Source organism: Solenopsis invicta, chromosome 5 (assembly GCF_016802725.1).
Source record: "Solenopsis invicta isolate M01_SB chromosome 5, UNIL_Sinv_3.0, whole genome shotgun sequence".
Lineage (NCBI taxonomy): Eukaryota > Metazoa > Arthropoda > Insecta > Hymenoptera > Formicidae > Solenopsis > Solenopsis invicta.
In genome coordinates this window covers 19815581-19830655 of record NC_052668.1, presented here as the reverse complement: position 1 = coordinate 19830655, position 15075 = coordinate 19815581, and the positions used below count along the sequence as shown (strand labels likewise).

Here is a 15075-nt window from a genome sequence, read left to right as displayed (position 1 = left end):
TGCTTTATAAATCCAAATCATTTTATTCGTAACATTAAAACATGTTAACGATAAATTATTACGTGTCTTGCTAATAATTTTATTAATTTTTTCAGTATATTATTAAAATGTCTTGTATAAATGTATTGAATAATATTAAATACACTGTTATTTGTTTTGTAAATATACAATTGTAAATATTCGAATCAAAATCCAACTAAAGCATAAATGTAACTTTGAAATTTCTTTGAAATGATTAAGACTTGTGTGAATCAGGCGGAATGTAACATACATGTATACCCCAGCAAGAGAGATTTAAAGACTTGTAATTTTTTTCTTTTTGTTTTCCCCTTTTAAAAGATCAAAAAGTTTCTTTTTATTATTTTATTTTTTATGGGACAAGAATCAACGTTATGACAATGGCATTACTATCGTACTAAATTGGAATGCTCAGGATTAGTAGCATGGGGAGATGAGATACTCCATATGGTTCACCGAAGATAAAAAAACGAAAGCACTGACAATGAGAAGAAACTGAAATCAAAATTAAAGTAAAACTGAAATTGAAACGCGCGTGGGGTGTGCCTTAACACAATTACGAGTGTAAGAGTAGAAATTTTAGTGGTAGTATTGATCGAAATATTTAGTAAAATCTATTGGAAAGGGGACATCGCGCGCGCCTTGAATTCTCTTAAAGCGCGCTACACGATGGCACGTAAATGCAGTCATTGCCCCAGGCTCCAAGCTGCCAGACCGGCCGGCCGGCCGGCTGACCGAACCGCGCGCGCGCGGCTCGACGCGTCGCCACCTGCGCCATTCACGGCCAACCACCACCGATCCTCGCGCGGTGTCGCCGCGTCGCCAAAAAAACCGCGCGCGCCTGAGACACCGGGACACTCTTTCTACCTAATACTTCTCCTCATTCTCTCTCTCTCTCTCTCTCTCTCGCGCGCGCCATGTCGACTGACGTCGACCGGCGTGGCGGCCGAACGGGCCGAATCGCGCGATTCGACTTCTGAACTCGACACGCTTCCCCTATGCGCAACGTAGCGCGGTAGTGAAGAAGCGCGTTAACGGCGCGCCGATCACAGCACCGATGGGGGTAACTTACGACGGTCACGGCACGTTAAGTGGGGATTGAGAAGCGCGCGGCACCTCCGGTCGCAGGGGAGGGGGAGGTCAACGGTGCGTTGCCAGCCGGTCGACGCACAACGCGGCCGCTCAGTTCGCTTCGATCGGCCGGAGTGTGTGGATGTCGTTTGTGTGTATTTGATTCTTTCCTTATTTTCGCCTCGCCTCGCCTCTCTCTTCGCTTTTATTCGTCTGGTCTCATTTCATCTCGCCTCGTCTCACCTCGCCTCGCCTTGCTGGCCTTGCCTCGCTTTGCTTTGCTCCTCTCCGCTTTTATTTCCTTATATCTTCACGGTATAAATGTTAAATTAAAAAAAAATATAAATGGAGAGAGAGAGAGAGAGAGAGAGAGAGAGAGAAGAGAGGGGGGGGTATATTTTTTATTCGTGTGAGAAAAGGATCGATTCTTTGACGATTGAAACAAAGTGCAAGCTTTTTGATCTTCTCATCCATCCTTTTTTCAAATTTCATCTGATCCACTGGTACGGACGAGAAGTACGGTACCTCACGGCACCTCACGGCACCTCACGGCACGTAAGGCACGGTAAGGTAAGGTAAGGTAAGGTAGGGTAAGGCAAGGCAAGGCCAGTCTACTCTCCTCGCCATCTTTCTACCTCCTCCTCTTGGATATCGTATGCTACACGCTTCCGGCTGACAGTGCGCTTTTTAGGCCTGCGCGCGCGACTCGCGCAATGGACGTCGCAATCCCCTCCCTCTCTACCCTTCCTTCCAGCGTGACTCCACTCTCGATGAACCGCACAAATCTCCCCGACGAGCGAAGAGGGTGGAGTCCGTCGCGAACGTTTCCTACGAGATTACGAGGCGTTTATGATACGGCGACGATGATGATGACGACGACAACGGCGACGACGACGACAAATGAGACACGTATCCGGGTGTATCAGACTCCATGCACCAAAGGACAGGGCAGGCGCCATGTCGTCGTTTTCTTCCTCGAGCAACCGATCGATCTTCAGTGGCGTAATGTGCGCACGGTTAACTGGTAAATGTTCTACTCCTTGTCGTCAGGTAAGTGAAGGTTGCGAGCGGAGCCAGCCAAAATCGAGTCGGTACACAATTTTTTTCTCCAATACTTTACCGTATTCTCTACCCGCATTTGCATAGAAATATTCCATATTTTTTCTACTTTTAGTTTTCACTTTTCTAATTTCAAATCCCCTAACCGTCCTTTCTTACTGATTAAATTTCCTGTATAATTGACTTTGCTGTATAATACGATAAACGTATAAACTTTAATTTATAAATTTTGAAATTTAGATATGTAAATTAATTTTATGGTAAACGTGCGAATAATTGGTCCACTTTCAAGTCCACAATTTATTTGAAAATTTTCATTCAATTTGACTGAAAAATTTGTAACCTTAAGTAACTTGTATAAGAATATATATCGATAGTATTTTATTGGAACGTGTAAAAATATTCTACGCTCTAGTATCTCAAAATTAAAGTTGCATCTCAAAATAAATCTATAAATTAAAAAAGAACATAAATTTTTCTCTTATTGTCTTAAATTCCAACAAAGTTTACCATTCTTTCAATTGTAAAATGTACATTAGTTCCTCCAAATTCTACATTTTTAGATCTGAAAGAGATTAGTCGTTATCCTATTTCTCACCCTAAAAAGAAATATTTACCTATCCCTATCTATAACAACATATTTTTTTCTCTCTTTCTTTTCCCTCTTCTGTAATTTGCTATATATAATTTATAATCTTAATACATGTATAGTTTTACAATCTTTTATTTTTAAGGTTACATATTTGAATTAAGAAGGAAGTTGTTTAAACTTTTTTCATTTTACAAAACTTTTGTTTATAAATGTATCATTTTAACGTATATAATTTTAAAAACTTGTATAATTTTATAAATCTATATGTTGTTTATTTTCCAGAATGGTTTATAGTAAATTAAAGAAAATTTCATACTTTTTAAATATATTATTAAATATATTAATTATGTCAGTTTTTTATTTTTTGTAAGAGGTATTTCATGAAATGATTTTATTTAACACAAATACAAAGTTGTTTCACTCATTTATAAATGCAATGCGTGTATACGTATTAATAATAATGTAATTATTTTTCTTGATATTATTTTGTTATAATACTTACTACAAATTGATTTTTTTGCGTAAACTATTAAAAAATGCAACGTGAATTGGCGAAAATAGTATCGTTAAGATAACGTTCGAAATGTAATCTGTTTATTCATTTGTTCATTTTTTTATTTTGTTTGTGCAATATTTGCTACATTTTTTTTTATATATATAGCATAAGATATAAGAGTGTGAAAAATATATAATGATAATGAAAAATCAATATTTTTGGCACACGACATCGGGTCGAAGTGTATAACCCATTATCAATTACGTAATCGCGAGATAATATGGTCGCCACGTGGTTTTAACATAGTTCGTAAATGATTCAAAAAGATAGGCATCAAATTAGATGAAATGCGCTAAAACCAAGTAATAATTAGTGATATTTAATTTGCGTTATTTACTTTGAATTATTTTGTAATTAAGTTCAGTTGTTATCAAAAGTTTCTCAAGTGTCAATATAATTAAAAGAAAGAATGGTTATATATCATACATGTGAAGTGATACAAATATGAATTTATATAAAAATCTATATTTTTCTCAGTATTTCTTAAACTAAATTACTTCAATTATTAAAATTAAATTATTTAAACGTTTACTCAAGCTAAACGAATAATCTTAAAATCCTATCTTTGACTCTCAATTTCTAAGTAATAATTTAATTTAAAAAAAAAGGAAAAAAAGAAAAACCGTGGAATATATTCAAAATGAAATTGTTTTCACCCTTATATTGGGCGAATTTCACTCGGTTAAACGGCGCACCCAGTACTGATAGCGTGGTGTTTAATTAAATTAATCACGTTATAGAGTAGTTCCCTGAGGTCATTCCTGTGTCGCGTTTATTTCATCGCATCATCCTTATTCGTGAGTTTTTCTATTTTGTTGTATCTCTAAATGTACATTAGTGTTATTTGTGAATATTATAACTATTTTTGTGTGTGTGTGTGTGTGTGTGTGTGCGCGCGCGCGCGCACACACACACACACACACACACATATCGTATGTTAGTTAATATTTCTTTTTCCTATTTTAAAAAAAAGTCTAAAAGTATCTACACATCAAAATTATCTCGTTACAGATCTCTAGATAGAGGAATTTTTATGGCGAGGTTTAACTGGTTTTTTATGTCTTTTTTTAATAATATAACAGCTGTATTTCACATTTACGAAAATGTAAAATATAAAGAATTTAAAGACGGACTTTGGATATTTTAATTAAAAGTCCTTATCATTTTGATTAATCTACAATGAGTAGATACAACTACGAAAGTGCTCAAGTGTAAAGATATATACAGCATCTAATGTATCTCGTTCGAGCGTGGATAGCGAATAGCAACACGCTCTTATCCTTCGCCGGATGGAAGAGCTTGTAGACTCGCTCGTTTGCTCGAACCATGTCGAGAAAGAGAGAAGGAGAGAGAGAGAGAGAGAGTGAGAATGTGTCGCGTCGAAAGCCACGTATGGCGCATGCGCGAGCGTGGATAGTCTGGCGCCAGCAGGTGCGGTTAAATATAGCTTATGCAACGGTATCCTCTCTTCGCTCGCGCACTTTCTTGGCTCTCTCCGCCTTTTTCTCACTGTCCTTTCTTCTCTTTCTCTTTCTCTTTCTCTTTTTCTTCCCTTTCCCTCTCTCCCCCGACTCTCCCCATCCCCTTCTCCTTTTTTCTGCTTGCCAAAAAACATGGTGAATATGGTTAACGTGGTAAAGATGGTTAATACGTGTATAAGTATTATCGGAATTCGTCCCAAGCTAATCACTCGCCATATTTAGTTGATTGAAATAATGATATGATATAGTGACAACTTGTATTTTCTATTTCTATCTCGATTTTTATGAAATTTATATAGATTTATTACACACCGTACATTAATATATTTGGAAAAATAAATAACTATTAATCAACTATCTTTAACGCATCATACTATACATATACATAATTTATATATAATAATTTTATCTACATATAAAACATATTAATTAATTAATTTCTTTAATTTCTCGGGAGAGTTATTACTCGACAACGTTCACATTTATCTCGCGTTTCTTGAATTTTGTACAAATTATAATTGCTTTTTATTAATACGTAGTATAACACACTGTTAAAATTACGCTTAGTAAAATTTTATGTAATGTAACGGAAGCAAATTTCAATCAGGTATATAAAAAAAAATGTAATGTTGTCAAGTGCATTATATTTCATGCACATACTTTTCAGTAATGGATACATAAAATTTTATGTACTTGTGTAACTTAAGAATACATTGAATTTCATGACATTTTTTAACAATTTATACATACATATATTCTTGTACAACTATAACAATCTATTCTATGTATAGTGAATACCTTTTCATTATTATAAACATTTTTATAATTGTAAGACTGAAAACTGAAACCGCTGAAACCAAGTTAATTAGTTTGATAAAATTAATTTGATAAGAGTTAATAAATCTAAAACTAATAGCAAAGTTAGTAAAAGTACAATAAAAGCCTCATAAAGTTATACAATTTGGAGTGGAACATTATTTCCGATTATTTACACATAAAAATTTGAGATAGTTTTAATCTTTTCAGTGCAATTTCAGAGATTCTTTCGTTTAATATTAATATTTTGTTATTAATTATAATTACTTGTCACGAAGTCTCTTTCCTTTCTCTCGTACATAGTTTTCGTATAGTTTTGTAACATATTTATGACATATAATTACAACTCTTAAAAATTATACGTCATAAATTTACATAAAAATGGCATATATTTTAACATTTTACATGTATCGTGTACTCTTAAAAATATTAATCATGTATAAATCAATGAATAAGAATATTAGTATAAATTATAAATATATTATTTATTCTTATTGTACTTAAAATAATGGAAAAGTCATATGATATTGTAAAGGATATAATAGAAACCTCTTTTACGGTTAAAGTGGTCAAAGTGGTTAAGAAAAAAGTAATGGAGAGAGAAGAAAAATCAAATTTAATTATTTTTTAATAATGTTTAACTTTATGTGACTTATTTCGTGCAACTATTTAACAAATAGTAATAAGACTTGTAATAATTCATTTATGTTCAACTCTAAGTCGGTATCGTTACAACGGGAGACTTACGTTCGCGAATCCGCCAAGTCATTTGCGTACTTTAATACATATCATTCGTACGATACGTGCGGCATGTTGATCAACAGGCTTCATTTGCATCTGCAACAAACATGGAGACTCAGCCGCATATCTTGCATCTTATAATAACCCAACCCGACATTTCCATTCATGCAGCATCCATCTTATTTCTCGCGTTCCTACGGAATCGAAGGTCTCTCGACGAGTCCCTCGCGACTCGCGACTCGCGACTCGCGACACACGTCGCAAGCAAGATTCAGGCAACAACGCATCACTTGTAAGAACAATTTGTTTTTGATAAATTGTCCGACGAATTTTTTAAATACAGCATTTTTCTTTATTCTTTACCGGATATTGTTGAGAGAGATCAGTTGAGAATTATATAGTTTTTTTCTATAGTTTTCTACATAGTGTTTGCTTAACTCTTTTATAAACAATATACCCATGAAACTAAATACTCTTTTCATTAATTGTTTCTCCAAATCTCTTATAATGCCTTCTTAAATTTTTGAAGCAATATACATACATGTTGTATATATGTACATTGTAATTTTGAGATATCTCGATAACGCGTTATCTCGAGACTCGGGACACAGTCTTCTTCCAATAATAAATGTTCAAATACGATATACTTTTCATTGATGATATCGATTCAAAAATATCCAAGAGATACCAGCACTTTCTAAATAATAATTACTTTTCAGCAATCTTAGTTTTGTTTTTGTGTTACACCTACAGAAGAGAAGATATATACTTAAATTATTTAATTTTATATCCAACAAAAGTTAAAGCTATATTATAATCTTGATAATCTTTTCTCGATATCGGAGCGGAGTCAGTGCCAAAATTATCAATGTATTGATACAGACTGATTTCAGCTTGTACAAGTGTTTTTCAATAGCTCGTTGAGTGTTAAGAGAATCGAGTCGTCGAGTATCGATACACGTTAATACGTTTACTTTTTCATAATTTGATATTTTCTGTTTTTAATTTTGTAACTGAAAATTTTCATTCGTCATTTTGAAGAACGAAGAATTACAATCGTGAGAGAAAATGGAAATGTAACGTTATCAAATACAACGCGTGTGTGCATGTAAAAAGTTTCCTATAATACCTACGTATATATATATATATGTATATAATTTTTTTTTTAAATACTTTCTCCATTGTGATTATATTTTATCTGTAATATATAGTAGGAAAATGTATTTAAAAAATACATTGTTTACTTCAATACAGTGTCGTTTATAAAAAGTTGAACATTTTTTTTCTTCTAATTACAATTTTCAAGATTTCTGCGGTTATCGGTCTCTTGTTCCCGCTTTTACACAACACTTTAGATAATTGTTGATAATACAATAATGATTCGTTATACGAGGATACAGCGCGCGTATACCGTCACAAACTCTCAGGAACAACCCCGTCCCCAGTCTAACTTGGATTTTATCATACTTTTTCTTTCTACGTTATTCTCTTATTTCTCCCTTTACATTTCGTCATTTCATCGTATAAGTATGGAAAGGAATAAAGACATCGTTAGAAAAATTAGAACAAACGACTTTTGTGTCACATCTAATTTTTCTAATTTTATTTTCTGAAGCAATTGCTTTAAACGTTAACTTTTTTTTCTCTTTAAACTTTCGAGAATTTTTTTAAGTTGTATTTAGTTTAGTTTGAACACAAAAGAAATTAAACTGAAATATCTAGGCAAACGAATGCTAGCCTACGATACTATTGATACAATCGTCAGAATCGTACAACGCCAGTTGCGGATAGTATTGAGCGAGTTGTTACTTTTTTATTTACGTATATTTTACAAATTGTTAAATTGCTTACTTTTTCTCAGTGTTGGGTGAGAAATATCAAGTTATGTGTTTTCTTAAATTAATTTCGCAATTTCTTATAAATAACTATTATTTGCTTAACTATAATTTGATTTATATATTCTATTATATTATATACGAATGAGGATATTAAATTATGTAGCAAATATATATACGTATGAAATTATTATATTGATTTTAATTTCTTTTAAATATTAATAATGAAAATGATTGCGTTATTTTTGTGTCATCTATATAGTCCACTCGTCGAAACCACGCTGGTGCGACGACCAGTTCGAAACTCGCTTTCACGAATATTGCTATGACGACACCTGCATATAAATGCAGAGGTCGTCCGTCGTTTCTTCGGATTTTCGTTTTAATATTTAAATGTGCGGGTAACCGTGCGAGTAACCGAAAAGTAGATAGGTTAGAAAGCGAAAGAGAAAACGTGAATTATACGCGCTCACTGCGTAAACATCGTTCAAAAACGTATAACGCAATAAAAAAAGACTTCAAAATTTAAGGCCACGTAGTTCTTTCCCGTAATTTACGCATGGAAAAAAAATTGCCTTCTGCAATATTTCGGTTCCATAAGCAATTTCCAAATTATATATTTTCTCCCTTGAGAAAATGACGTTTAGACGTTTATTAATTTTATTGGTATAGAATTCTTGTATTGAAAGAACAAAACTGAGATATAAGCGTAATTAAATGTAATTATTTAAAAATGTGCTTGTAATTTAAAAATAGTTGTTTTTCGTTCTTCTTTGTTTTTTTAGTAATTTTGGAAGGTCCTCATTCTCATTCCAAACCAAGTCAGATGTCCAGTATATCCAAAGAAGCACAAGAGAATGCAAGAGAATACAGTTGACGGAAAAAACAACTTGCAAAGAGCAAAGATCGCTTTACACGTGGCGATAAGATGGATGCCGACGGATGGAGTATCTGTTCACATCTTACCGGGCAGCATTAGATTGAAGTTGAAGGTTCTAATACTGTCAGGTAAAGATGTCGTCAGGATTCCGAAAACAACGATTGAAACGAAGAGGAGGCTTAATTATCAACGAATGAAAGCTATTTTATAATCCTGATATATGTCAGTAAAGATCACGCCAAATTTTCTCTTTCCCTTTTCACCAAATTTTATGAAAAATTTTTTTATATATACGTTTCTATATATAAATAAATCAGTATAAATCTTTTATTGATACATGTTGATTACGGTGTACGTGTATTTATGAATAAACTGTAAAACTTGTATATTTAATGTAAATAAATCTTTTTTTTTTTTTTCTTAGCAATGTTTATAGATGTTTAATAGATTTAAGTGAGTACGAAATTTCTGATGACATAGTTGAAGATTCTTACCGTCATATAATTTCGTAAAGTCTTCGTGATAAGGCGTAGAAATATCTCTTGCTTCTATATACGTGATAATAAACAATCATATTTCACGGAATCTTATCTGACCACGATTGGTAGGAGAATGCGCCTACTTTTTTTTTGTAGAACTGAAATAGAGTCAAATTTTTCGTAATTGAATCGGAGAATATAATTAATATATACTAATTTTTATATATATATATATATATTTATATATAGCATCAATAATGTATAATTAATAAATCTCGATTAACAATAAGTATAATAAGTATTTGAATTAATAGTTTTGTTCTTTTGTCTTTGTTTATGTGACGGAAATTACATTTATATTGTTTATTTAGTATAATAAAACGATTTTCAAATAGCGATTCGATATGTGATTCGTCCGAGTTTTACTTGGCCACGCCAAAGCCTGCTCGCTGCTCGAGGGTGACGGAGGTGGGGGAGAGGAGAGGTGGCTACAAAAAGACCCAAGTCTTCATGCGAGTAGTCTAATCTAAAAATAGAGGAAACGATGCCTGAAAGTTTCTCGGGGAGAACGGATAGAAAATTCATAATATATGCTAGACATTCCGCTAAACTGTCGTAAGAGATACCAAATAGTAAAGAATAAACTCTACAAGTATATAAATTAGTCTCTCTTAATCCACAATAATAATATTCAGTAACTTTTCTATCATATCGATATAGAATATATATAATATCCGTAATTATGTATTACATGTCTATAATTTATAATATATAATTATTTGTTATATTGTCTTTAAATTATGTATCAAAATTCGGTCTATAATTTTTTTTCTATTTTTATAAAAACAAAATTCAAAATTCTTTATTTTCTTACGAAGCAGTTTTAGACAAGATAACAATATAATTTTATTTACTAATTTTATATAAATATCTATAACTTCATTTTAAGGGGATACTGAAGTCGTCAATTTTATCGACTGAATAGCAACGTTATACACACACGATTTACAATATGTATAATTCACCAAGTATCAATATGTTACTACATACTACTGTATCAATATCGCGCGCACACGTACGGATGAATTTTTGTATCGAATTAGGCCTCGATGACCATGGCGCACAGAAAAATTGAGCGGTAAAACTTGGGCAATAAGTGAATCAACCAATCATGATTAAGAATTTAAGGCATAACAAACCCAAAAGGCAATAGCTCTATAGAGACTAAATACCATGAAGCAGCATTGAATTATTAATGAGGTGAAGCTCAACGATTCCTTCCTAGAAAAGCAGTGATTAAGGAATTTCTTCAGTCTTTTTACATAGTAACTTCACATAAGAGCTCGATCAAATTTGGGAATGAGTTTGTGATAAAGACATTTCAGAATTTTTTTCAAATTTTATATCATATAATTTTTTTTAAGTAACTTTCTAAAATAACATTAAGTATTACAATTCTTTGACAATTTTTTCCGATAATTATTAGTTTATTGATAATTATAAAAAGAAGATAATTTCAAATAACAAATTATCATTTTTGTTGTTTAAATTTTATTCAATATTTATTATTTTGAAGATGGCAGTGTCAAAAGCTGCTGTGTTAAAAGATATACATAAATGAAATCTTTCCGCTTTTTCAATCTGAAGAGAACGTTCTTAAATTGATCACATATTAATTTATGTTAACAATTTCATTTTACTGCAAGTCTTTAAGGAAGGAGATCAAAGACATGCATGGCCTCCGATTCCTCCAAATATACGTACGAGTATCACGCAGGCGTAAATTTTATTTTTTGAACGATTGTTAAATTAGTTTTATAGAGGAAATTCCTATTTTACCGACATACGATTATCTATGACGCTACCATCGAGAGTCGATAAAGTAGGGAGTGAATAAAACGGAATAAGTAGGGGAAAGTAGGTAAATTGCACGCACCTAAGGGAAATTTATCGCAGTGAAGTGATTTTTAAAGTTGAAATCGATACGAGTACAGAAATAGAAACTTTAAACATTTTTTTATCATTATGTATTGTCATATTGAACAATTTTTTATTTGGTAATGCTATATTCAGCAAAAAGAAGCAAGTGGTTAAACGAAAAAATTTCTCGGGCCTTGGGTAATTGTACGTGCGGTTGGATAAATGGACGCGGAGGAAAAATGAGGTTATAGCCCATTCTTTTAACTACACTACACTGCACTACACTGTACTAGTGGCACTATAGTTGATCTCACGTGGTCTCACGCCTTTCAAGATGGATGCGTAAAATTGTCGACGGCGAACTTGATTTGATAAAAAAACAATTACTTGATGACTATTTAATTAAATTTAATAAACAATAGCTCAAAGAACGCAGGGAAAAACGTACTTTTGTTAGGTATAACAAAATTAAATGACTAAAGTAAAAATACGGACTTATTGCCTTATTTTCTGAATGCCAAAATCGCAAGAAAAATCATGATTTTACTTTTTCTTATTTTTTCAATTAACTACGTTTTTAAATGATATAACGTATGGTTATATATTTAAAAAAATGCCTTCAGCCTACAAATATCGTCGTGATATAATTTCTATTCATCGGGAAGGTGCCAAACCACGAAGCGTACAATTACCCAGTGCGTACAATAACCCTACTTTCCCCTACTAGTTTACTTCCTTTGCTCTGCACGATCCCCTCGCACCAGGAGCGATTTTTCGAGCCCAAAATTCCAAATTTTATTCCGGAACAATTGCATATTGAATTCTCTCTTAACCTTGTTACACGGAATTAATTAATCTCTTGACTATTTTTATGATATCTCCAGCACCTCAACAAATACTAAATGTTTTTCTCGCTATTATTTAATAATAATTTAATATTAAATAATGTATACATCCTCGTTATAAATATACATATTAAACGCAAAAATATGGCGCAACGCCTTTTCAACTAGTTTTTTAATTTTTGATACAAGAATCCTAAAAAATAACAAAATGAGCAAATATAATAAAACAAACCAAACTACTTATTATTTTATCTAAAAATAAAATTCAATTTTTATTAATTCTATATATCAAATAAAGGATTAATTCTACATATATATCTATCCCAAGAAAAGAATAACACTTAATACATTGTGCATAAGAAAATTAATCAGAATTCTTTAAGTCAAAGCACAGGCTCTTGTATAACGCATAAGAGAATTAAGCAAAGTCTTTCATTTTGATGCTAGATAAAAAGGAAAGGCCCAAGCACAGACTCTTGTGCATAAAGAAAGTGATTGGTCCATTTACTTACGCATGTATAGTCGTGAGCTAAAAGGTTGCAACACATTTTCTTCGATTGTTTTTGAAATGTAGATTTGCTCATTAAACGGCGAACGTCATTAGTTCTTACCTGTGGATCCAACCAATTAAGCATCAAACCATCTACCATAAAAAAAAATGTGTTGCTACCTTTTAGCTCACGACTATACTACACTATACTACACTTTGATTCTGTCCATGGGGAAATTTTCTAAACTAAAAAGTCGCTATCTTTCTACATACTTATAGTTCATGATTAACGTAACGACCAATAAGCTCTAGTCGTTTCATTAATCATGAACTGCTAGTATATAGAAAGTGGTGACTTCTCAGTTCGGAAAATTTTCCCATGGACAGAATCAAAGGTCTTGGGTGTACATCAGGAGGTGGAGGTGGAGGTGGAGGTAGAAGTAGAGGTAGAGGTAGAAGTAGAGGTAGAGGTAGAGGTAGAGGTAGAGGTAGAGGTAGAGGTAGAGGTAGAGGTAAAGGTAGAGGTAGAGGTAGAGGTGGAGGTGGAGGTGGAGGTGGAGTTGGAGGTTGAGGAGGAGGACGTAGAAGAAGAGGAAGAGAAAGTGGAGGTGGAGGTTAGGAGGAGGTGAAGGAGTAGGTGGAGAAGGAGGACGTGGAAGAAAAGGAGGAGGAGAAGGTGGAGGTTAGGAGGAGGTAGAGGAGGAAGTACAGGAGGAGGTGGAGGTGGAGGAAGAGGTGGAAGTGGAGGAGAAGGTGAAGGAGGAGGTGGGAGTTGAGAAGAAGGTGGAAGAGGAGGTTGAGAAGGAAGTAGAGGAGGAGGTTGAGGAGGAGGTGGAGATGGAGGAAGAGGTAGAGAAGGAAGTGGAGGAGAAAATAGAGGAAGAGGTTGAGGATGAGATGGAGGAGGAAAAGGTTAGGTGGAGGTGGAGGTGGAGGTAGAGGTAGAGGTAGAGGTAGAGGTGAAGGTGAAAGTGAAGGTGGAGATAGAGGAGGTGGAGGAGGAGGTTAAGGAAAAGGACGTGGAAGAGGAAGAGGAGGAGGTGGGGGTTAGGAGGAGGTGGAAAAGGAGGTTGACAAAGAGGTGAAAGAGAAGGTAGAGGAGAAGGTGGAGGAGAAGGTTAAAGAGAAGGTAGAAGAGGAGGTAAAGAAGAAGGTGGAGGAGGAGATTGAGGAGGAGGTTGAGAAGGAGGTGGAGGAGAAAGTTGAAAAGAAGGTGGAGAAAGAGGTAGAGGAGGTGGAAGAAAAAGTGGCAAAGGTGGAGGTGGAGGAGGAGATGGAAGTGGAAGAGGTGGAGGGGGGAGGAGGGGGGAGAGGAGGGAGGAAGGTGGAGAAGGAAGAGGTGAAAGAGGAGGTGAAGGAAGAGGAGGTGAGGTGGCGGAGGAAGAGGAGGAAGTGGAGGAGGAGGTGGAGAAGGAGGTGGAGGAAGAAGAGGTGAAGGTAGAGAAAGAGGAAGTGGAGGTGGAGGAGGAGGTGAAGGAGGAGGTGGAGGAGGAGGTGGAGATGGGAGGAGAAGAAGGTGGAGGAGGAGACCTAGGAGAGAGGCATCAGGCGTCGGTGGAGCAACATGTGGTAAATATATTCTATTTATATGTATCCTACATGCGGAAGCGCTGTTTACTTTTTACTTAAATATCAAACAATAAAAATTAGAAAAATTTAACAATTGTATTTAATAGAAAACGTGTTCTCAAGCATTACGTTAGAATTAAATCATTTTAATAATTGAATGTACATTTACTTAATAAACACGTACACCCATCAGCATCATTGAGCCAGCTGTCTCTGGGAAAGTTTTCTAAACTAAGATGTCATCATCTTTCTACTTATTCAGTTTATGATTAACGACTAATAAACTCCAGTCATTACATTAATCTGAACTGCAAAACAGAATTGATATGTTGCTGGGTATATATCATAATAATTAAACTTTTAATTTGATGAACACAATCGCATACAGTAATTATTATGTAAAATACTACTTTTCTATCGTTTCTTACTTTAATTTATATTTTACATTTGTTTGTTACAGAATTATCGTAGCAACATTACAGAATAACTCCACTGCTGCACATCGGCCTGTGAGTGATGAGCAAACTTTTACAATTGAGGCAATAGATCTGTGACAATACTTAAACTATTAAAAGGTGATTATATTAAGCTATGATAAATCATGACATTTCATAAACTTATTGTCTTAAAACGGATAGACTAAAGTAGATTAGGATTTCATATTTATTCTTGGATAAAATACATAAATTGATTTATGTGTATTTATTTATTATGTCAAAGCAG

At 33.9% G+C, this 15075-nt stretch overlaps 1 protein-coding gene across 1 annotated transcript; it reads left to right on the top strand.

Moving 5' to 3' along the window:
• Positions 1-9026: 9026 nt before the first annotated feature.
• Positions 9027-14218, top strand: LOC113003234 (probable inactive protein kinase DDB_G0270444). The gene is made up of 4 exons (XM_026131873.2): positions 9027-9177; positions 13171-13397; positions 13471-13695; positions 13835-14218. Exons 1-4 carry the CDS (start codon positions 9027-9029, stop codon positions 14216-14218), a joined length of 987 nt encoding a protein of 328 aa, XP_025987658.2.
• Positions 14219-15075: the final 857 nt, after the last annotated feature.

Excerpts from the sequence above, each read along its gene's own strand:
- LOC113003234 (XM_026131873.2), top strand. The coding sequence starts at position 9,027 with ATGCAAGAGAATACAGTTGACGGAAAAAACAACTTGCAAAGAGCAAAG. Across the intron at positions 13,398-13,470 it reads AAGAGAAAGTGGAGGTGGAG|GAGGAGGTAGAGGAGGAAGT; the intron begins GTTAGGAGGAGG and ends GGTGGAGGTTAG. Across the intron at positions 13,696-13,834 it reads ATGAGATGGAGGAGGAAAAG|GAGGAGGTGGAAAAGGAGGT; the intron begins GTTAGGTGGAGG and ends GGTGGGGGTTAG.